General features: G+C 41.5%; 1 protein-coding gene across 2 annotated transcripts in view; it reads right to left on the bottom strand.

Annotated features, from left to right (window-relative positions):
* Window positions 1–25390, bottom strand: part of PLCB1 (phospholipase C beta 1) — an 857319-nt gene that overhangs the window by 177601 nt on the left and 654328 nt on the right. For both annotated transcript variants that reach the window (XM_061435580.1, XM_061435581.1), the window contains exons 11-14: window positions 23095–23252; window positions 10193–10275; window positions 3365–3449; window positions 1913–2090 (exon numbers count right to left, since the gene is read on the bottom strand). In XM_061435580.1, the coding sequence (XP_061291564.1) occupies window positions 1913–2090; window positions 3365–3449; window positions 10193–10275; window positions 23095–23252 (504 nt within the window). The remainder of the gene's footprint in view (window positions 1–1912; window positions 2091–3364; window positions 3450–10192; window positions 10276–23094; window positions 23253–25390) is intronic.

Raw genomic sequence — 25390 nt, 5'->3', positions numbered from 1 at the left:
TAGAATCGTGCTGGGAGATTGGTGGCCTGTTAGTGACTTGCTTTCCAAAACTTCAAAAAGAACATTCTCACTGAGACTAGAAGTTATTTTTGAAAAAAGAATCAGAATTGTGTAGTTATGTTTTAAACACACTTTTAAAAACTACCAAAAAAATCTTTCTAGGAATTACATAATGTCTGTGGACAAGGATTTTAATGTAAACAATAAAAGTAATTGGTAACTATGATGGAAAAGTAGAAGAAAAGATAAGTCAGGCTCTTGATGAATCTTTTTTTTTTTCTGATTTACCTAGAGTTTGTATTTTAACTTTTTAAATTTATTTTTAAATCTTTTAATTGACATATGATAGATATACAGAGAAGTATGCATACCACATGTGTACAGTAATGGTACCCAGATCAAAACATAACCAGTGTTCAGAAGCCTCCTTGGGTCCCTTCCGGTCACCTCTTCACCAGGAGTAACGCTCTCTTGACCTCCAAAAGTCCTGGTTAGTTCTGCCATTTCTGTACTTTATATAAATGGGATCAGACAGTGGATACTTACTTTTGCATTTGACATCTTTTCCTCAAGATTATATTTCTAAATGAGAGTCATCTATGTTGTTGTGTGCACTGAAGACTGCTACACATTATTCCATGAGGTGAATGTTGCACAATGCATTTATCTGTTGATGTGCTATTCTGAATAGTGCTGCTTTAAGCAGTTCTTGCCCATACTTCTTGGTGAGCATCTACATGTACTTCTGTTGGCTATAGACCTAGGAATAGAATTCTCTGGGGTACAGGGACTTCAGATGCATCTGTTCAGTTTAGCTTCTGTAGATGCTGCCAAACCCTTTTCCAAAGCCACTGTCCCAATGTTAGCTAAATTTTTATTGAAGAACTTTCTAGATTCAAGCTTAAAGTTTGCTTCACATATTCAGCCTCCAATCAGGAGATCTTCATAATGCCATCACTTCAGATCTTTTCAGACTACCAAGATTCTGACTAGAACTGGAAAAAGAACTTAGACTGAATGACAAATAATTCAAAGGAAATGGGTGACTGCTTTGAATTCTTTTTTCATCAATCACAAAAGTCTATTGCAACTTAAATCTAATATAAAAATAAATGATACTAAACATCATCTAGTAGCTCTAGTAGATAATTCAAGTAACCTACCATTTACATTTTAAAAGAGTTCTGGAAAATATGGATGAACTGAATGACTCAGAACTCTTCAACAATGAGAATGCATTTGGTGACCATCTTGGGTCCAGATCTGCAGTTAATGTCAAGGGATCACTGTCCTGAGAAGCTTAAAAATCACCTGGCTCCTCCAGAGATTATTTGGCTTATATGGCGACCTCCCCAAAATGTCCATGTCCTGTGAACATGTCCTGTGTCCTGTGAATACATGGCACAGGGGACTTTTCAGATGAGATTAAGTTAAGGACCTTGAAGCGGGAGAGATTATTCTGGATTATCTGGATAGGTCCAGCGTAATGACGTGAGTTCTTAAAAGCAGAGGACCTTTTCCAACTGTGGTCCTAGGGAGACATGGTGACGGAAGAAGTGAGATGGGATCTTGCTGGCTTTGAACTTGGAGGAAGGGGGCCATGAGCCAATGGATGTGGGTTGCCTCTAGGAGCTGAAAGTGCAAGGAATGATTCCCTCAAGCTCCAGAAAGAGAAGCAGCCCTGCTGATGCCTGGAGTTCAGCCTGGTGAGGTCACGTGGGCCTCTGCCTCACAGAACTGGGGGCTCATATGTTTGTGCAGTTTTAAACCACTGGCTTTAAAACAGAAATAGAAAACCAACACAGTTTACTGTGCCCAGGTGGAAATGTTAAAAGTCCTTCTAAGTTACTTCCAGAGCAGCCGTTCTTAAACCCACACATAACAGAGGAATGAGAGTCTACCAGCCTCTCACCAGCTCCTGGGGACGAGGGCTCAAACACACTGGAGGAGTCGCTGTACGTGTTGGAAGCTTGTTCTGAGAGCTTCTTCTTGCCACTTCCTTCTGACGACTTGTGTGATTTCTTCTTATTTTTCACCAAAATTTTGTACATTAAATCCATAGGACTTGGAAGGGGAACTCCAGATTCCAACTAAGAAAGAAAAACACGTTTTTTAAAAACACTGACCTTTCCTTTCAGATTCTATCCCCAAACCCAAGGACTGCATTAGATACCACAAGCTTCTAGACTGTTCTTTACTACCTTCAACACAGCTCATTAAAGTATCTTATGTAGGGGCTGGTTCACAGCTCTTCCTTTTTTCACATGAAAGGTATATTTTAAATACTGTACCCTTTATTTTTCCACAAGAAATATACATAAATACAGCCATAGACATATATTGGGTGATTTGGCCTGCTAACCTAAAGTTTCATGAGTTTTCTGTTGGGCATGAATCCAACCATCTTGATTTAGAACAGATTGGAAGGCCTCGGCTTGGATTATCAAAGGATGGAAACCTGTCACAGTGTGACTCCTGCCAGGAAGATGGCAAAGACAAGCAGGAGCTTCTGGGAAAGTCCTCAGAATCCACTTTTCAGATGATGCAGTTTAAAAGCAGCAAAGTCCTCATCCTGGCATGAGACTGTGAAGTGGCACATCTTCTTGGCCTCAGCAGAAGTGGACTGGGTGGCTTCAGATTTACCCACCGCCCTGAGAGTCAAGCTGTTTGCAAGCCTTGTTTCTAGTGTATTCAGCTTGTCCATCTAATGGGGAAAATCAATTTCCCATGAGAAGGATATTATATATCAGACAGCATGTGTGCAAGTCTCAAGACAGGTTATTTTTAGAAAGTCTATGGGCTTCTGTAAGCAGGTCCTCGATTCTTCACTTGCAACCAATTTGAGGACTGGTGTGAAAACAGGAGAGACGGGTGGAGAGTGGGGCAGGGGCTGAGGAGGGAAGAGGCAACGAGACCATCTTTCTGCTGCTTTCCTTCCCCAAGCAGGGATACGGCCACAGCAACAGGGCAGCCTGGATTGTGCTGGGCACGTGCGGAAAAGAGAAGCGTGGCCAGCAGGGGCAGGCTGGAATGCCCCCCACCGCCTTCAACGTCCTGTTTTCCTGGCCCGCGTCTTTCAGAGGTGAGGATCCCGGACGTGCTCAAAGCCTGCGCCCCGGGGCTCCCTCTGTGGGCGGATGCCGTGGTGGGGATTTTGCAGCCCCGGCTGGCTCTCGAGGGGCAGGGAGCGGAGCAGGGTGAGGGCAGAGGAGCAGTCAGACAGGGGTTTGCCCCCTCAGGGGCTCCCCGCCAGCCTCCCGAGGGCTCACGGTCAACTGCGTGACACACACCAAGAGACAGACACACGGAGCGGGCTAAGGGAGCCCCCCTAAGCCGGTCATAGGGATGGGCTCAGAACGCTTACCGGGTACTTGTCCAGCGGCTCCATGAGGAGGGCGTCGCCGAAGATGAGTCTGCAGTACTCCGCCATCTTGGCTTGCTGCTTCGGCCTGAGGGGAGAGAGGCGAAAGCGGGCGGTGATGGAAGAGGCGCCTCACTCAGCATGGCTGCACCGTACAGGTCACAGACAGACGGCATTCCTCCCCTTACCGTTGGGACTGCTTTCCTCTTTCTAAATTCCTGCTTGCAATTCCCACTTGTGTGGATGTGAATGCCACAGGCAGGTGGAGAGAGGAGGCTCTTCCACCGAGGACACAGATGGAGGGGACAGCAGGTCACCTGCCTATTCCTGGATGCTTGAATGTCCCAGGGTTAGAGACTCAGTCCCTTTTGGTTAATTTCCCAATTCTAAGTCAAATGCCAGATACTTGGGGGTAGAACTCATTCATGACTCTATGTGAATTTTTGGGTGAGATTTGTCTAACAGATGGAGTTGCACTGCAAAGAAGTATTTAAAAGGAGGTGAAGAAACAGGGAGGAAGGTGGACAGAGAAAAAGAGAGAATCTAAAAATGCAGAAGCGAAAAGGCTGACAGGCAGAAGTGTGTCCACTTGGGAGAGGGCACTGAAGGAAAGACAAGTGAAGCAGGCATCTTGGGGAACGGTGTCTGCAGCCCTTTTGTGCACAAGAGGGGCACAAAGCTGGTGTCAGCCTAATGAGGTGCCAGGGGAACTTGGTCTGATGGGAAAAGGCTGGAGCTGTTAAGTTGGTTGAGCTGAGTTCCAGGCTCTCAACCTCTCAGGGTCTATAAAAAGTAGAGGAAAATAATTGTTCTTGGAAAGGGGCAGAGGATGCTGAGGAGATGAAGTGAAGTCATAGATGCAAACACCTTTGAAGAGGAAGATGATCCCAATGCTACAGGGAAGCCTCTGCCATCTAGACGGGAGGAATGAGAGCCTGCTCATGTATAAACAGAGTTGATACGAAGGAACATCCATAATCTTTGAAAACTGCTTCCCTTGACCTTTTAAAAAGCCATTCTCGTTCTGTAGGATGTTAAATATCATTATAAAGGTATCCAATTCCATCAGGTTTTATGGACTGTGATTTTGATCTATAGGCTGTTGGACTCGATTTCCAATAGTTGTCTCTACGTGCTGCAATGTTAGTACATTTTAGCAGAACTGGGGCTGTAGTAAGAATAAGTAAGTGATAAAACTTCTTTACTACAGTGCAAATTGATTAACAAATGTAATTCTAATTTTCATTCCTTTTATCATGACTATTATACCTGGATCATGGACCATGCTTTTTCCTGGGAAGGGGGATGTTTTGGGGGTTCAAATCATATTGCAATGGATCCATAGGGAAAGCACTCTTCATATCCCCTTTCTAAAAAACATATATTTAGAGGAGGTGTCAAATGAGTTCTCTGGGCTTCACATTCAAGCCCAAGTTCACTACCTTCTTGAACTGCAAGGGGAGGCAAAGCAGAGCTTCACAGAACTTGGAAAACTCTACACGACAACTCCCAAATTCTCATGACACCCGTTTTGACCAGTTGGGGATTATCCTGTGTGACTCACGCAGCCTTTGGAATATCCTGCAGTTCTCCCAGCAGTATCACTGATGGAGGAAACCCTGCCAACTGAAGAACTGATCCTAAAAGCACTGGGAGTGGTTGTTAAAGGATAACGTGTTATAGTTGAGGGACAAGCAGAAGTGGCTGATTTGGCAAAGCATCCCTGGGCATTCACAGTTCAGATGCCTTTGCCCAAAAGACAGCTGGTTCCAGGGCTCCACCAAGCCAGTGGGCTCTGCAGCTGTAGATTAGAAAAGCCAATTGAGCCTGGGCCTACATGTTCCATGCTGCCCCAGGGCTCTCCAGGCGAGTGGAGTGGGTTGCCATCCCCTCCTTCAGTGAACCACGGTTTCTTAGAACTTTTCACTATGACTCGTCCGTCTTGGGTGGCCCTGCACTGCGTGGCTCCTAGCTTCACTGAGTTACACAAGCCCCTTCACCACGGCAAAGCTGTGGTCCATGAACAACAATAACAATGTGAATAACAACAGCAACTACTTTCCAGGCTGCACAAAAGAAACTGTCCAACCCTTCCACTTCACTTTCATGGAATGATGCTATTAAATGGAGTTTTTCTGTTCCAAGTGTGGTCCACAGATTAGCAGCATCAACAGGGTTTGGAGCTGGTTAGAAAAGCAGATTCAAGGCCTCCTGGGAAGACAGGCAAGTTCCATGTTGGAATCTCAGGTTCTGAGTCAGAAAGGAAGGAAAGAAGGGAGTAGGGCTCAGGGGTCTCAAGAGGCCCCCTCTGGAGGATTCTCATATACACTCAAGTTGGGGAACCACTGTGATGGGTGAACTAACTCACCAGGTTCCTCAAGGATGTCACTTTCCTTGAGAGCCCCAAGTTCCTTTGCTCAGAAGCCTGGAGTGAAAAGGAAGGATTTATTCCCTAACACCCTGCTTTTGGGATTTCTAGTAGAGCTGTATTCTCACTCTTAGAGGAACTTCAGGATGATGTCCCAGGTGTGTCTAAACAGGTGGCAGGTAGACTCTGTCCTCTGTCATGCGGTCCCCAAATCAGACCCTGGGGAGGATTTTGCTAAGCCAAAATCTTACTCGATTCCACTAAAGAATCACCTTGGCTTTTAATGCTGCAGGTGCCAGAGCTCTGTCCCCAGGCCCCTGATTCACTGAGCTGGCAGTGGAGCCTTGGAACTTGCATTTGTAACAAGCCTGCAGGTAATAAACAGCTGGTTAATGAACCTCAGTGTTTAGAGCAGTGCTCTATCACTTCACCAAATCACCTGGGGTCCTAAGAAAATGAAGATTCCAAGGCAAAGACTGGGGTGAGGCCTGAGATTCTGCATTTCTAACAAGCTTCCTGATCATGTAGATGCTGCTGGTCCATGGATCAACCACACTTTGGAGAGCAAGGATCTGTGTTTGACCTAAACTCTAAAACCTGCTTCACCATGAGCCAAGATGGGGATAACAAGAGGCAGTGTCCATGGATAAAGGAAGATGTGTTTGAAGATCAAACACACATGCACATCTAGAGGGGACCTAACTAGAACAGAAAGCAAACTGAGCAGAAGAAGTCAGAGGAGAACAAAGAAACTTTAATTGTGGGTCATAATTGCACAAACAAGGCATTACATTTGCCATGAGAGAGAAAAAAAAAAAATCCTAAAGCATTTAGAACATCAACACTGGCTACCATGGAGATACAGTGAGAGGAAAATATTCACAAATACATTTTGAGCTTCAGGCCACACCAGACTTATATGGACATGTTAAACATTGGCAAGATGATCAGTTTTCTGACCAAGGAGCAAGCCCACATCATCCAAGGTGAACTAAACCAACCTCCTTCTCTATATATGAAATATATATGAAGGATTTACAAATCCCTTCCTATATATAAAGGATTTACAACTTCTGGCAATTAAGGACTTCATCCAAAATCTCACATTCTCTGTGGCTGAACCAGGTGTGGTGGTTTCTTCACTTGAGTGTAGTGGAGAATTCTTTTAGTGAAAGTGCTAGTTTACAAATTACAAAGTAGGTGGCCCATCAGTTAACTGGGACTTGTAAAAAATATGATTCAAAGTCTTACTATACAAATTCAAATACAGGTGTGGAGGTGAAGCTCAGGAATTCTGCATTTTATGGGGCTGTGACATAGCAGGTGGAAGAAAATTTGTCAGCTGCTCACTGAAGATTTCTCCTTGTCACTCATTGATAGGTAGTTTCAAATATTAGGAGAGAAAACCAAAAAAAATTCAGAGGTTTCCTTCCTTTTTTTCCAATGTGGGTTTGTTTTGAATGCATGGCTCAAGTGGGCTGGGACTAGGGTTCTGATTCTGGCATTTTGTATACACAGTACAAAGGAGAAAAAAATAACTTGCTAGAGATGGAGAAGGCAATGGCACCCTACTCCAGTACTCTTGCCTGGAAAATCCCATGGACAGAGGAGTCTGGTAGGCTGCAGTCCATGGGGTCACTGAGGGTTGGACACGACTGAGCGACTTCACTTTCACTTTTCACTTTCATGCATTAGAGACGGAAATGGCAACCCACTCTAGTGTTCTTGCCTGGAGAATCCCATGGACGGCGGAGCCTGGTGGGCTGCCGTCTATGGGGTTGCACAGAGTTGGAGACGACTGAAGTGACTTAGCAGCAGAGATGGCATATAGGTTTCAGATATTTTGGGTGTGTGTGTCCTGTATTGAGTAAGATTCTGTATCTGGTGTATCTAGTTCAGTGGAGAGGAGTGCCATAACTGATGAATGGTATCCACCACTGATTTGTTCAGCAATGAGGTGGGATGGCCCACTAGTCAAACATAACGTTTTACCGGCAAAGGGGAAGCTTGTCAATTTTCTTGGGGTGTGTGACAGTCCTCCCAGGAAAGAACTGTAGCTGAATGATGTTGATATGTGTGTGAGGCTCAAGGACAATGGAAATAGGAAGCAAAAAACTTCCTCCCACAATAGAATTCAGCATCTCAGGATTTCACTGCCATTCCATCATCTCAGTGGTTTGGGATCAATATCATAGCATCCTAGGAAGGCTGTTTTCCTGATTTCTTTTGTTATTCATGCATTATTAATGAACTTTTAGCAGCTCAATTTCTCATTTTTTTTCCAACCTGAAAGGGCTGTATTAGGGGACAATCTTTTTTATGTTATGTCCACTGTAGATTTAGTTTTCATGCTCAGTTTGGCTCTCTGTATGATTGGGGTTGAAGACTAAAAAAATATGCTGTGGTTAAGGTCGTGAGCCACAAAAACATGACCACTTGCAGGCTGTTGCCTTGTGCAATGCTCTGCTTGTCTTTATCCATGTTTGGAATGCTCATGATCCTTTGGTTTAGGCTTGGGGGTGGTATTGCTTAAACAGATGAGTTTTGAAGCCACATTAGCCAAATTTAAATCCCCACTCTCACATTTTAGCTGCCTGGCCTTGGGCAAGTTACTCACCCTCTTTGGGATTCAGTTTCATCACTTGTAAAATATGGACAATGATAAAAATATTTATTTCTGGGAGCACCTGGGTTTGTGGTGAGGTTACATGAGCTAATGCTTGGAACCTTGCTTGGCACATAATATATAGTCAATAAATATTAGCTGTTGTTTAGTTTGTGGTGCTGGTGGTTGTTGATGCCTCTCTGGCTACATGGTAAAGTCCAATGACACTCAAGGGTGGACACTCAAGGTTATGACACTCAAGGATGGTACCGGAATTTTTCATTTTGTCTAACTTACATAGAAACATTTCCTGAAGAAAATGAGTGTACTAGACTTGGAGATATTTCTGCAAAAAGGAAAGGACACGTCAATCTCTCCAGGAAGTAGTGTTCTTGAAAAAAAGGCATTGTTAGAGCCCAATTACAAATAGATGGGCCGAGATGAGGAAAGTCACACGCACATCAGAGTTGTCACAGCAAGTGAAGTACTAAATACAGGAACTAAAGAGGTTCTCCTTTCATTAGAAAAGAAATTGCAATGAAACAGAATAAATGCTTTTCTCTTCAGTTGCCCATTAGGAGTGCAGGAGTGCTAGAAAAACTATGTGCCAAATGATTACATTATTCACTGGATGTTGTTTCCTAATGAAATAGAGTCATGAGCTGGTAAATGTAGTATGGATTTCCTGAGGGCAAACTAGAAATACAAATAATTATAATTTGGTTACTTCTAAATAAGGTCTCTCTTCACATATATATAAACAAATGATTTAACTATTTTGAAATTGCTCAAGCTGAAATTCGGTCACTACCTAACTGGTTCTTTAAGGTTTAGTGAATTCTTTAAGAATTAGTGAATTGAAGCCTGTGTTGCAAATTAGTTGGACAAAGGGAATCAGTGGCCTGGAAAAGATTTTCTACTGGAAGGAGGATAAAAAGAGATCTAAGAAATCTGTGGGCCAACTTGGGATAGGTATTGTAGGCTTTTAGTGGAGAAAACTGGCTTAGGTGGCAGCTTAGATGCTTGAATGAAACAGAGAGCTTCCCAAACGCTCTTGTGAGCAGTGGTGGTCAGTACTAGTGACCATAGTGTCTGACTAGTCTCCAGACATTAATTCCAGAGACTAGAATTTTAGTTTGTTCAATTTTGACTCAACGTAGATGAAAATCTTTCACGTTGAAGCTCTTTAGATTGAGTAACTGTGTAATAAATTAATATGTACGTATCTGATGTAAATGTGCCTAACTCTGATCCTTTGCCTTAAAATGAATGAAAGAGGTAAGTAAAAATTACCTATTTTTTATGTGGCTCAGCAAAAAACTCACATTGTTTTGAAATAAAATATTAACAAATAGGAAACCAACAAAAATAGGAAGGAGGGAGAATTTGGTGGTCTGAGTTCTGTGTAAGTACAAAGTGGCAAAATATAATTAATATATTTAACTCACCTCTATCAGCTCTAGTGTGTACAGAACCGGCCATTTTAGGGTGGCAAAACTGACTATAAATTTGCACACAGTAGAAAGAGCTAATGAAGGAGGGTTATAAGAGCAGCCACTGAAATAGAGACATGTATTATATAAGGAAATGGGTTTCATTTCATTGTAAAAAGAGGAGTCCTTAAATTAAAACCCTATCATGGCAAGAAAATAGATTCCACAAGTCCAATGGATCATTCTAATATTAATGAAATTTAAACCAATGAATCCCATCATATACAGATGAACATATGCCACTTAATATACAGCTTAATTGAGGAAAAGCATTAATAATGTCAAATATCTTAAATCTGATGAACAATGATTAAACATGCTCTGTCTGGAGAAAGGACTCACTACTGAATGTGCTGAATACTTACGAGTCCACATGGTTCTCAAATGAAAGCAGAATTGGAAAAGGTGAAGTCTTAAATGCACATTCAGCAATGGCTTCAATCACTTCCTAGAAATGAGAACATATGTATTCAATAAGCCAGAAGTTTAATGTGTCTATTTTTTGAGTTAAACCCTTTAATACCATTGTCTTTTTCATTCATAGAATTGTATCAAATGGCCTAAAATAGCTAGAAGGGGTTTGCGGGCTGCTGGATTGTAAATTTTATTACTCTTATCTTAGCAAGATAAAAGAAAGAAAACTGGATTTGGGTGGAGGGGAGTCATAATTGTGAAGGGGAATGGTTCTCCTCTTTGGTAATTACATTTATTTTTTTTTAATAATAAAAGAATTCTAATCTCATTATAAGAATTTTGGACAAAGAGAAGGCAAAATTTTTCATCCATAAATTCACCTGTTGAATCAAACCACTGCAGGCATTTTGTTATATTTATTTCTACACTTGTTTCTCGTGTATTTGCATAACTTAGTAAATATTTTATTTGTATTTTAATATTGTTATGAATATTGTTTATTGTTTATATTGTTATGAATATTGTTTATTGTTATGTTTACTGTTTATATTGTTTAATATTGCTATGTATTGTTAATATTGTCATCCAAAGTATACAGCTGAAAATTTTTAATATTCACACTTTGCAATCATCTCCCCAGTCTAAGTTAAAACATTTAGTCACCCCCCCACAAAGCTATGTCCCCATTAGCAGTCACTCTACATTTTCCCAACCCTATCCCACACACTCAGACATAGGCAACCACTAATCCATGTTCTATCTCCATAGACTCACCTACTCCTAACATTTCAAATAAATGAATCATACGACATGTGGCCTTTTATGTCTGGCATCCTTCACTGAGCCTACTTTCAGGGTTCATCCATTCTGTAATATGTGTCAGTACTTCATTTTTTAATCTATTTTTTTAATGTATAGGTCACAGCTTTAATATCTGTATACAATTTTAGGGAGTGGCAATATCATAATTTATTTAACCACTATCCAATTGTTGGACAGCCATATTTTAAGAGCTATCATTCAAATAATTCTCCAAAGAAACTCTTCATTTTTCCCTTTAATTTTGAATTATTTTTGCTGTCTCGTACACCGGGTTATTGTTACCATCTTTCTAAATTCCATATATATGCGTTAGAATACTGTATTTATGTTTTTCCTTCTGGCTTACTTCACTCTGTATAATAGGCTCCAGTTAGCAAAAGAGACACTGATGTATAGAACAGTCTTATGGACTCTGTGGGAGAGGGAGAGGGTGGGAAGATTTGGGAGAATGGCAATGAAACATGTAAAATATCATGTAGGAAACGAGTTACCAGTCCAGGTTCGATGCATGATGCTGGATGCTTGGGGCTGGTGCACTGGGACGGCCCAGAGGAATGGTATGGGGAGGGAGGAGGGAGGAGGGTTCGGGATGGGGAACACATGTATACCTGTGGCGGATTCATTTTGATATTTGGCAAAACTAATACAATTATGTAAAGTTTAAAAATAAAATAAAATTGGAAGAATAAAAAAAAAATTTTGAATTATTTTTAAAGAATGAATTATCAGAAGGGGAATTATCAAATTAAAAATAAGAATATTTTTCTAGTCTCCTGTGTTTCTCCAAATTACTTTTCATCTTAGACTCCCTAGAATAATAGAGGAGCTTTCAATGCATATTCACCAACTTTGGACATTAGTTTTTCAAAATGTTTTCCTTGGTATTAAAGGATGGTATTAAAGGAGCTGGTGTTAAAGGATGGATCTTATTTATTTTTAATTATATCACTGTCAATACTCTTGTGGCTTCACATCCTTTTTTTTTTTTTTTAATTTTGTTTACATTTATTCTTTACATCTTCTCCTTCCAAGTAGGAATTTTTACTCTGAATCCTTATGCCTGAGGCCTTTCCATTATCTTCTCTACTTTCCTTGAAGAATTCATAGCTTGCTTTCTATCCATGCCAGGAAGCTATTTCTCTGGCCGCAGAGTATAAATAAGGCTTTCTAATTCTAGACTGCATTTGCATATACCCTCTAAGAAGGAATTGACTGCATGGAGCAAAAGAATCACTCACTGTTTCTAACAGTGAATTCACAGATTGCCTTTCATACATTATTTTAGTTGATACCATCAAAAATAAGTGTGCTATAAATAGCAAGCAATGGTCAGATTTTAAACTCTTTATTTGATTTATTTGAGTGTGGGCTTTGGATTCAAACAGGCTTGTATTTGAATCCTTCTTCTTAGCCTTACAAGCTGTGTGACCTTGAGAAAAATCACTTAATACCTCTGTACATTTAGCTTGCTGGCCTGCAAAGTGGGAGTAATAAGCCTCATTCCACAAGCTTGTGAGGATGCAGAGAGAGGAGATAAAGGACGCAGCTTGTGATGGGCAGATAGTCTCAAGGGAACCAAGGTTACTTACTTGCTGATGCCTTCCTCTCCATTCACCCTAAACCCAACTAATACAAACATAGCTGCCATTAGATGAGTGTTTACATTCCAGACAAAGATCTTATCTCATGTCATAGACATTCCCTAAGGAAAATACTATATGTCATCTTACAGATTATAAAATGAAAACTCAAGAGATATTAACCAATATGCCCAAGATCACAGAGAAGAGAGTCCAAGAAACCCCAGGAAATTCTGTCTGACTCTAGAGTTTGTGCGCTTAACTATTTTGCTAAATCCCATGCAGCTAATTGGAGAGGGCAATGGCAACACACTCCAGTACTCCTGCCTGGAAAATCCCATGGATGGAGGAGCCTGGTAGGTTGCAGTCTATGGGGTCACTAAGAGTTGGACATGACTGAGCGACTTCCCTTTCACTTTTCCCTTTCATGCATTGGAGAAGGAAATGGCAACCCACTCCAGTGTTCTTGCCTGGAGAATCCCAGGGATGGGGGAGCCTGGTGGGCTTCCATCTATGGAGTTGCAAAGAGTTGGACATGACTGAAGTGACTTAGCAGCAGCAGCATGCAGCTAATAACCTTAGCCACCTAAGATCAAAGGCCTCGAAAGAATCACACAGCACTAGTCACAACAGCCAAGACATGGAAAAAAACCTAAATGTCTGTTTACAGATGAATGGATAAAGAGGATGTGGTATATATATACAATAGAATACTACTCAGCCATAAAAATAACAAAATAATGCCTTCTGCAGCAACATGGATGCAACTAGAGGTTATCATACTAAATCAGAAAAAGACAAATACCGTATGATATCACTTATATATGGAGTCTAAAATATGGCACAAAAGAACCTATCTATGAAACAGAAACAGACTCACTGACATAGAGGTGAAACTTGTGGTTGCCAAAGGGGAGAAGGGAGGGGGGGTGGATTGAGAATTTGGGGTTGGTAGGTGCAAACTATTACTTATAGAATGGATAAACACCAAGATCCTACTGTATAGCATAGGAACTATATCTAATCTCCTGGGATATGCCATGATGGAAAAGAATATAAAAAAAGAATGTATATATGTATATTACTGAATCATATTGTATGGCAGAGTTTGCAAAACATTATAAATCAACTATACTTCAATTAAAAAAAAAGAACTGCAAAGAGATATCATAAGGGAAGTGGGTAGATACATGGGATAAAAGGGGGCTAGATTTTGTTTATTTCCTAAATTTGGCACTGTTTTATTGGCTACAGGCAAAGCACATGAGAGCCACTCTTGATTCCTCTTTCTATCACATCTTTTAATTCATATGTAATCCTGTCCAAATATATATTTGGAATATAACCAAATATTTCCACCTCCACCTCTATCATCCTGGTCAAAAATCCTTGTACTAACTGCTGGGATAGATTTTGTTGTCATCCCCACATATTCACTCCCCTTCCTGTGATATCTGTTGAAAGTGGGCATGGCCTTGTGTTTTGTTTTGGTTGTTGAAATGCATGTGAAAATGACACAGAGTTTTGTTGAACGGGTTTTAGAGAACCATCTTGGTTTTTGCCATTTTTCTTTTCTGATTGCAATGAGCAATCTCAGATTGGTGCTGCTTTTTCTGTATGGATTGCAGATAATATAGCAAGGAGAGATAAGAAAGCCTTCCTCAGTGATCAATGCAAAGAAATAGAGGAAAACAATAAGAATGGGAGAGACTAGAGATCTCTTTAAGAAAATTATAGATAACAAGGGAAAATTTCCTGCAAAGATGGGCACAATAAAGGACAGAAATGGTACGGACCTACAGAAGCAGATGGTATTAAGAGAAGGTGGGAATTATTAAGGAATTAATTATTTTTTATATATATTATAAAAATTATATATATTATAAATAATTATTAAGGAATACACAGAAGAACTATACAAAAAAGATCTTCATGACCCAGATAACTGGGTAAATAACCCAGGTAACTCATGTAGATCCAGACATCCTGGAGTGCAAAGTCAAGTAGGCCTTAGGAAGCATCACTACGAATAAAGCTAGTGAAGGTGATGGAATTATAGTTGAGCTATTTCAAATCCTAAAAGATGATGCTATGAAACTCAATATGCCAGCAAATTTGGAAAACTCAGCAGTGGCCACAGGACTGGAAAAGGTCAGTTTTCATTCCAATCCCAAAGAAAGGCAATGCCAAAGAATGTTCAAACTACTGCACAATTGCACTCATCTCACACGCTAGCAAAGTAATGCTCAAAATTCTCCAAGCCAGGCTTCAACAGTACATGAACTGTGAACTTCCAGTGTTCAAGCTGGTTTTAGAAAAGGCAGAGGAACCAGAGATCAAATTGCCAACATCTTTTGGATCATCAAAAAAGTGAGTTCTAGAAAAACATCTACTTCTGCTTTATTGACTATACCAAAGCCTTTGACTGTGTGGATCACAACAAAATGTGGAAAATTCTTAAAGAGATGGGAATACCAGACCATTTGACCTACCACCTGAGAAATCTGTATGCAGGTCAAGAAGCAACAGTTAGAACTGGACATGGAACAACAGACTGTTTCCAAATCAGGAAAGGGGTATGTCAAGGCTGTATATCATCACCCTGCTTATTTAACTTATATGCAGAGTACATCATGAGAAATGCTGGGCTGGATGAAGCACGAGCTTTAATCAAGATTGCCGGGAGAAATATCAATAACCTCAGATACGCAGATGACACCACCCTTATGGCAGAAAGCAAAGAAGAACTGAAGAGACCCCTGATGAAAGTGAACGAGGAGAGTGAAGAAGTTGGCTTAAAACTCATCATTCAGAAAACTAAGATCATGGCATCTGGTCCCATCACTTTATGGCAAATAGATGGGGAAACAGTGGAAACAGTGAGAGGCTTTATTTTTTTGGGCTCCAAAAATCACTGTAGATGGTGACTGCCAGAATGAAATGAAAGGACGCTTGCTCCTTGGAAGAAAAGCTATGATCAACCTAGATAGCATGTGAAAAAGCAGAGACATTATTACTTTGCCAACAAAGTTCCATCTAGTCAAAGCTGTGGTTTTTCCAGTAGTCATGTATTGATGTGAGAGTTGGATTATAAAGAAATCTGAGAGCCAAAGAATTGATGCTTTTGAACTGTGGTGTTGGAGAAGACTCTTGAGAGTCCCTTGGACAGCAAGGAGATCCAACCAGTCCATCCTAAAGGAAACCAGTCCTGAACATTCATTGGAAGGACTGGTGCTGAAGCTGAAACTCCAATACTTTGGCCACCTGATGTGAAGAACTGACTCACTAGAAAAGACCCTGATGCTGGGAATGATTGAAGGTGGGAGGAAAAGGGGACGACAGAGGATGAAATGGTTGGATGGCATCACTGACTCGATGTACATGAGTTTGAGCAAGTTCTGGGAGTTGGTGATGGAAGGAAGCCCTGGTGTGTTGCAGTCCATGAGGTCGCAGAGTTGGACACAACTGAGCAACTGAACTGAACTGAATCCCAGACCTGCGTATCACCATTTAGGCCAATGAGAGGCCTGAAGGTGAGTGAAAACCCAAGGGCCTATGTCGCTTTGTGTTTGACCAATGCAATGCACACATTGTAGAGTCCGTGTCCCCACCTGTCTTTCTTGTTCTCTGGGTGGTGTTCTCTCTGTTCCCACAGTAGAGATTCTGGTGTGCCCTGAAATGCTGCTGAATTCTAGGTTTCCTAGACCTTCTTGACTCATGTATCCTGAGAAAGTGAAAGTGTTAGTCACTCAGTCATGTCCAACTCTTCATGACCCCATGAACCGTAGCCCACCAGGCTCTTCTGTCCATGGAATTCTCCATGCAGGAATACTGGAGTGGGTAGCCATTCCCTTCTCCAAGCGATCTTCCCCATACAGGGATCAAACCCTGCCTTGGGGGTGGATTCTTTACCAACTGATCTACCAGGGAAGCCCTTTGTGTATCCTGCCTGCCCCTTTCCTGCCCCTGATACTGTACACATTTGGTCTCTGCATTTGACTGAGAGCCCCATGTTCACACTGAAGCCTGCAAACACACCAGTCACATCCTTCTCAGCTCCCACTGGGCCTCTTACCAAGACTGGGCTGTGTTTCATTTGCCACGTAGTGTGGCCTTCTGGCCTCTTCCTAGAGGTGAAGTGGAGGCCAAACGTTGTGTCTGGGCACTCCCCACATCCTCTATCATGACAGCTTTACAAATGACTTCATTCAACCCCCCACTTCACCCTGACTTAATAACGCCTTGCATATTTAATACTGCTACTATTTAAAAGTGTGGCTTTAAAAGTTTCAATTATAATGTCAGTAGCTAACATTTATAGAGTACTCACTATGTACCATGTATCATTCTAAGCCATGTTGTATATTAAGTAGGGTCACTGAATTCTTCCCTGGTGGCTCAGTTGGTAAAGAATCCACCTGCAATGTGGGAGACCTGGGTTCGATCCCTGGGTTAGGAAGATCCCCTGGAGGAGGGCATGGCAACCCACTCCAGTATTCTGGCCTGGAGAATCCCATGGACAGAGCAGCCTGGCGGGCTAAAGTCTATGGTGTCGCAAAGAGTCAGACATGACTGAATGACTAAGCACAGCACTGAATGCTCAGCACACCTCTAGGAGGTAAGCACTGTTATCACCCCCATATTCTCCTGAGAAAGAGGCTGTATCTGTAAGGGAGCTTCCCCTGGTCCTGCAGGCAGTCAGTGCCAGAACCCCAGCCAGCAGCTCCAGAACTGCACTCTGAACCTCAACAGTCTCCTTGCTCTCTTCTTCCCAGCCTCGCCCTCCTCGCTCTCCCCATCTCCACCATAGCTCTAGCCTTGGAAACCTTTCTGAACCTTTAAACACTGCTGAATTTCATCTTACAATTTTACTAGTTATTTTTCAGTCATTAACTCGTGTCTGACTCTTCTTGTAACCCCACGGACTGTAGCCTGACAGGCTCCTCTGTCCATGGGATTTTCCTTCTGGGAGTGGGTTGCCATTTCCTTCTCTAGGGGATCTTCTTGACCCAGGGATCGAACCCATGTTTCCTGCATGGCAGAAGGATTCTTTATACCTGAGTCACCTGGGAAACCCTAACAATTTTACTTGAGAGAACTTAAAAAACAAGTTCCCTGTGAGGGCTTTTGGTTTTTCATACCTTTGGAATACTTTGCATGGGGCACCCGAGGATGAGGATTCTGCTAGGATGAGACCAGTCATAATTTTTAAGTTTGGTGCCAGGTTCGATCCCTGGGTCAGGAAGATCCTCTGGAGAAGGAAATGGCAACCCACTCCAGTATTCTTGCCTGGAAAATCTCATGGATGGAGCCTGGCAGGCTACAGTCCATGGGGTCGCACAGAGTTGGACATGACTGAGCGACTTCACTTCACTTCACTTCTTTCACATAAGCTGTCCTTAGTGGACGACGGGCCTGAAAGTACCTTACTGGTTGATTGCCCCTTATTAAGCCAAAATCACTTTTTTCATAGATTTCCAATACTGGATCCAGTAATCTATACACTATATGGCTCAATTACTAGCTTCCAGTGGGAAAAACTGCCCTTGAAATCCTTTATCCTTGACAGACAATAGCAGGGTGTATTTGGATATCCATTTTATGTGAGCATTTATGTAGCAGTTAAATTGCATCCTAAATTATTATTACTTCTCCCAGAGAATGATGCTTTATTTCCAGAAATGCTCCATTTAACCACATACTCAAATTTAATATATTTTTATTATATACTTTATCACTTGACTCTGTTTTCCATCTTACATAATTGCTGGTTGTTACAAAGGAGCCGCCTGGGATGGGGGAGGGGGGCAGGAGCAGCTTGGGGGTGGAGGAGGCAGGTGGGCGTCCAGGGTGGGAGGAAGGAGACTGCATGGGAGCAGAGAGAATGCAGACCAAACGGCGAATTACTATGTCGTGACCATTGGAGAGACTAAGGCAGTGAGGCAAAGACACCAGCGGGCAGATATATGGGGTGTGTAATAAATAAATCCAGAATGCAAAATAAAAAGTCCTCCATAAAGAGGCTGAATTACAGCATGTCCACTTTCCCAGAACACACCTTTTTATTTTGGCCCAACAATAAATAGGCGGTAGATGCCAATAGGAACTTCCGCTGTGGGGATACATCATAGACCTCACAAAGCTTTCCAGATCACATAGACTTAGAGCAGATAAACTGTGTGACATAAAATGATGGACTTTTGCACTTGGTTTATTTTGCTGCTGCAATACACACTGTGGCTATAGAATATAGTCTAATTACACCATGCAGATCAGGTCCAAATATACAGGATAGCCCAGACAGGCAAACATTGAGAGAATTTTTTCACCACCTATCAACATAGGCATTTTACAGCAAAAATGGAGAAAGACAAAATTCATCTTCCTGATGAACAGAGGCAAGAAAGACTAAAAATGAAGTCTCCACTATAGTTTGTCTATTTGTTTGGGGGTGGAAATAAAGTGAGAAAGTGTTGTTCATTTGTGTCTGATTCTTTGAGACCTCATGGACTGTAGCCCACCAAGCTCCTCAGTCCATGGAATTCTCCAGGCCAGAATACTGGAGTGGGTAGCCTTTCCCTTCTCCAGGGGATCTTTCCAAACCAGGGATCGAACCAGGTCTCATACATTGAAAGCAGATTCCTTACAGTCTGAGCCACCAGGGATGGAAAAAGTGGCACAATTCTGTAAAGCAATTATCTTTAAATAAAAATAAATTAATTAAAAAATTTTATTGTTGTTCAGTCGCTCAGTCGTGTCCGACTCTTTGTGACCCCACTGCAGCATGCCAGGCTTCCTTTCACCAGTACCTATTACATGCCAGTTCTTTTTAAACATTTTTTAAAGATTTTTTTTCTGGACCATTTTTGAAGTCTTTATTGAATTTATTACAATATTGCTTCTATTCCTGTTTTGGCGTTTTGGCCACGAGCATGTGGTCTCTTAGCTCCCCAGCCAGGGATTGAATCCACACCCCCTGCATTGGACGGTGAAGTCTCAGCCACTGTACTGCCAGGGAAGGCCCTTTGCCAGACTCTTTTTAAAGTGCTTGGGGAAGATTAGAAAACAAAACAAAGATCCCTATTTTTATGGTGCTCAATGCTATTAGAAGGCCACAGCTAATGGTGCTAATGGTAAAAAATCTGCCTGCCCATGCAGGTGATATAAGAGATACAGGTTTGATCCCTGGGTTGGGAAGATCCCCTGGTGAAGGAAATGGCAACATACTCCAGTATTCTGGCCTGGAAAATTCCAAGGACAGAGGAGACTGGTGGGCTACAGTCCATGGGTCACAAAGAGTTGGACATGACTGAGTGAACACACACCACAGCCAATAAAGAAGGAACTCAATAAATAACTGAGTAAATTAAGCAGAGTGTTAGAAGGTGCCACTTGGTAAATGGAAGAAATAAAGTGATGGGGAGCAGACCAGGAAGGTGGGAGTGGGTGTGATGGCTGGTCACAGTATTAAATAGGTCCCAGGAGGCCTCCCTGAGAAGGTGGCATTTGAGAAAGACTTCAAGGAGTTCCCTGGTGGCTCAGATGGTAAAGAATCTGTTTGTAATGTAAGAAACCCAGGTTTGATCCCTGGGCCAGGAAAATCCCCTGGAGGAGGGAATGGCAACCCACTCTAGTATTCTTGCCTGGAGAATTCCATGGACAGAGGAGCCTGGCAAAGAGTCGGACACGACTGAGCAACTAACACTTGCAAGGAGTTAAGCGGTGAGCCATGCAGATAACTGGGGGAAGACTGTCTCAGGCAGAGGCACAAACTGGCAAAGGCTGGGAGGTGTCCCTGCCTAGCTTGGTCAGGAAATGGCACAGAGGCCCGTGGAGCTGCAGCCCAGGGAGTCACGGGCAGGGTGACTGAGGGTGAGAGAGCACAGAGCCGTGGCCCCGTTTCTCTTCTTACCCTTTATGAAAAAGTCACTGTACACAGTCGGTGCTGGAAGAGCAGGCTGCATGCTGATAATCAGGCAGAGCGGGGCTGGGACTTGGGTGAGGCACATGATGTGCCTAAGTGCAAAATTTAAAGAGATGCTCAATCTCAGGTGCCACCTCTGCATTTACACACCAGTGAGAATAGACACCTCTATAAGTTTTGCATGTAAGACATTTCGCTCACCTCCCTCTAGTCCTAATCCTGATGCAGAGAGTTCCTGCTCTGTTTCTGCAAAACAGGCTGGAATTTCTATTCCTCACGCTCATCCCCACCCAGCACCACCACCAGACACTCACATCTCTGACAAAATTATCTATCCTGCAAACACACAATAGCAGGAAGCAGAGCTGTGCCAATCAACCGCTAGGATGACGAGTTTCCTGCTCTTTTTTGGCCGTACCTCACCCTCAACTGCCGTAGCCAGAGAGAGGAAGCAGAATTCTGAGCTAGATTTAGTTTTTTAGTCTCTAAATCTGTCAACAAGTGTGTGCATGTGGTTGAAAAATTGTGCTTCTGGAGCCCAGGAATAGATGCTCACCAGCCCGTGACTCTGGGGTCACAAATGTGATTGAAGGACCACTTGTAAGGTCGAGTGAACAGGGAGATTCATTCCAAGCTGACTTGATGGCTGAGGCAAGAAGCAAAAGCTTCATATAAAATAAATATGCCTTAGAATGTGCTTGGTGTTTATATTCCCCCTGTAGTCCCCCTTACCCCTAAAGGAACTCAGACAACCTTGAAGATTATAAATGTTTAAGAAAATATAATTGCTCCTCACATGGACTCATGAGTGGGTGGTGGGCAGGGCTGTGAGTGGCCCTCCTGGAGTGGGTATGTGCACAAGTCCATCGGTCCCCTAGCTCACAAGGCTTCCATCTGGATGTGTTGTCTCCCATTGCATGATCCTCTTCATCCATCAACAGATGGATGAACCCAAATTGCATCCACTCCACACATGGTTGCGTGTCCCCCACTTTTTAAAAAGATCCCAACAGGTTAGGGCTGGTATCTTAGCCGACAAGGGACCATGGCAGGAGATGGGAAGGTGGGGGACTACAGAAATGGAACCAAAACACATGGATCTTCCATTAAAGAAAAACCAAAAGACATTGAGTGCTCACCCCATGAATGACCTGGTGAAGGTAATATTGTATCAGTTTTACAGATGAAAAGTTAACTTACAGAACAATTAATATAATTTGTCTAAGGACACACAACTGATAAAAGCAAAGACAAGATTCAAACTTAGCTATGTTGATGCCCAAATTCATTGCTCCACAGTGAGATAGAATCGAACAGTTTTCTATTGCTTTTCTTTGATTACCAGCTCAATAAAGTCTGAGCAGTGAAATACCAAAAAAAAAAAAAAAAAAAAAGAGTGCTCAACTTCAGGAGCAGATAAAACTTCTAAAGATTTTCATCAGAATTAAGGTCAACCACATATTAAACATTGTTGTAAAATTTTGTGAAAGTGAAAGTCACTCAGTCATGTCTGACTCTTTGCGACCCCATGGACTATACAGTCCATGGAATTCTGCAGGCCAGAATGCTGGAGTGGGTAATTGCTATATAGTAACCTAAGTTTCAGAATACTTTGGCCACCTGATGTGAAGAACTGACTCACTGGAAAAGACTCTGATGCTGGGAAAGACTGAAGGCAGGAGAAGGGGACAACAGAGGATGAGATGGTTGGATGGCATCACCGACTAAATGGACATGAGTTTGAGCAAGCTCCAGGAGTTGGTGATGGACAGGGAAGCTTGGTGTGCTGCAGTCCATAGGGTTGCAAAGAGTTGGACACAGCTGAGTGACTGAACTGAAGTTTCAGAAATCATGAAAAGTCAATTTCATAACATAGTAAATACATTTTAAGGTGTAAATATTCCTTCTGAACATATATATGCTGTCAAGTAAAATATTAGGAAATCCATTTGTCTAAACTGAATCCTGGCTGTCCCTTGAAAATCTTGGTTCTTTTTGCTGCCCTCTCAAATGATAGATGTTCATTTTATCACATCCCAAGTGTTCCAGGGCTAAAAGCTGGGAATTGGAAACTTTTTGCTCCCAATGCTCCCAATGTGGAGAAGGCAACCCACTTCAGTACTGTTGCCTGGAGAATCCCATGGACAGAGAAGCCTGGTGGACTACAGTCCATGGGGTTGCAAAGAGTCAGACATGGCTGAAGCAACTTAGCACAGCAAATTCTTTATATATGTTGTATTTCACAATGACAAAATACAATTAAAAAAAAGAGAATGTGCTAAATAGGCAAATAAATAGTTATTTCCTTTTATAAGACAATTTCCTTAGATTTTGGTGATCAGTTCATCTGATGCCAATCACTCATGTGAAAACTGCTAAATTTTAGCCTCAGAAATTACAAATATGATTAATAGCCTATGGACTTAACTGTGATCCTTATACTGCTAAACCTGCTGAAGCAGATTTTACCCAAAAAGGGGGTCAGGTCTCTCTAGCTTCTTCTCTTAGTAATATTCATTCACTCTACCTTGAAGGATATTTCTGTGGTCATGGTGAACCCATGGGTGATGACTGGCTCCTCTTCTGCAGTTCGTCCCTTCCAGCAGTCCAGCTCCACACAGCGACAACCAGACAGGAGCACTTGGCGATACATCTCAACGGAGGAGTTTCCAGCCAGCTGGCCAGCTGTAAAATGTCAATAAAATGAATCTCAGACTCACACAAAGCAAGGAACACACTGATGGTTTCCTAGAAGAGATCTTCAACAATGGGAAAGCAAAGAGTTCAAGACCTTGAGTAGTTCTCAGCCTTTCTTCTGTCTCAACATACCAGAGGTAGTAACATAATCCCAAATGGAACTGTTGCCCCCTAGCAGGGGTTTGGAGAAGAGAGACTAAAAGGATATGTAACAATAACAGCAACTCATGTTTATTAACTGCTAACCATGTGCCAGCTATAATTCTTTGAACTTTATATATATTACTACATTCAATCTTCACAAAAATCTGCCCAATATAACTATCTTTGTTATTAAATGCCTATTTTCAGATAATAAACATGGCATAGAACATTTTATTTGTCCAAGTTCCCAACGCCTGTAAGTGGAAGATCAGGATTATAACTTCAAACCTCAGTCTTGTCATTCTGACCCTCCCTATGAGTAAGTATTATTGACAGGCTCTTGTATTATACAAGTCAAACCTTCTGTCATTTTTGTCCAAGGCACAAACACTTAGCATAGCTAAACATTATCTTTGCAAAATGGAAAAAACTTTGTAGAACTAAATTTAAATTTGACAAATGAAGTGTAGAATTTGTACTCTATAAGACACTGTTTAACAAAATTAAACAAGACCTAGATAAATGGAAAGACATCCCATGTTCACGGAGCAGAAGACTTAAAATTGTTAAGGTGGCACTATGTCTCAAGTTGATTTACAAATTCAATTCCCATAAAAATCTTATCAGTCTTTTTTGTATAAATTGATCCCAAAATTCATATGGAAATTTAAAGGACCCAGAATAGCAAAAATGATCGTAAAAAATAAGGTCAAAGTTGGAAGACTTCCCAGCTTCAAACTTAACTACAAACTCCAGTGATCAAGGCAGAGTGGTACTGCCATAAGATTAGACACATAGGTCAATGGAATAAAATTGAGACTCCAGAGATAAGCCCTCACAATTATGTTAAACTGACTGACAGCTAGGATTCTAAAACAATTCACTGCAAAAAATCATCTTTTTAAGAAATGATGCTAGGACAGCTGGATTGCCATATGGAAAATAGTGAAGTTGGATTCCTATTACATCATACAAAGAATACACAAACACACAAACACGCAATCAATGAAGCTCCTAATTGTATGGGCTAAAATGGTAAAACTCTAAACAGAGAACGTAGAGGTAAATTTTTGTGACTTAGGTTAGGCAACTGTTTCATAGATAAGACATCAAAAGTACAAATAGCAAAGAAAATAGGCAAAATGTACCAAAATTAAAAACCCCTGGAAGCAGAACTGAAAATCTCCAGTAAAGTGATATGAATTGTAGTCAACAAGCACTTGAGAAATCTGTGGGCAGGGGTAGAAGCCCAACTATTTCTGTTTCACTTAAGAAGTCAATGGAAGGTTGTAATTTCTTGATAAATTATTTATTTATTTATGGTTGCACCTTGCAGATTGCAGGATCTTTGTTCCCTGACCAGGCCTTGAACTCGATTCATGGCAGTTACAGCTCCAAGTCCTAACCACTGGATTACCAGGAAATTTCTTTGATAAATTTTTTTAAAGATTAATAATAAATAATTTTTGAGGCAAGTCCACTACCATCAACACACAGATGGAAGTTTTTGGATTTCCACATTAAAGATTTCCTGTGAGTTATATTCTATATGCCTCCATTTTTTCAGCAGTAATTTAAAACTGATATATCAATGAAAACTGTCAAAATGATTTTGAAATGGACAAGATCTGCTTAGTGGAGACACACAGGACAGAGAAAATGGGATTAAACCTATGGCTTAATTTTAGTTTTATATGCATTTCACAACATCCAGCATCAGCATAGCAATAGGGTGACATTTTTCAGTTCTATAGAGCCCTAATAAATGCATGGAAAGGCTGAATAAGTAGGTTTGCAAAATCACTTTTCTTTACTGGAAAAAATAAGGCATTTTAAATACACAAATATTTGCAAAAGCAGAAATGCTGACAAAATAACCTAGAAAGTTTCTGATGCTAGGTAATTAATTTACCATTTATAATAGCTTCGAAGTTTGTTGTAATAAAGAGTTTTCTGCATAAACAAAAAAGGGAGAGTGGGAA

The sequence above is a fragment of the Bos javanicus genome, chromosome 13 (assembly GCF_032452875.1).
Source record: "Bos javanicus breed banteng chromosome 13, ARS-OSU_banteng_1.0, whole genome shotgun sequence".
NCBI classification, from domain to species: Eukaryota; Metazoa; Chordata; class Mammalia; order Artiodactyla; family Bovidae; genus Bos; species Bos javanicus.
This window is presented reverse-complemented; position numbering and strand designations above follow the sequence as displayed.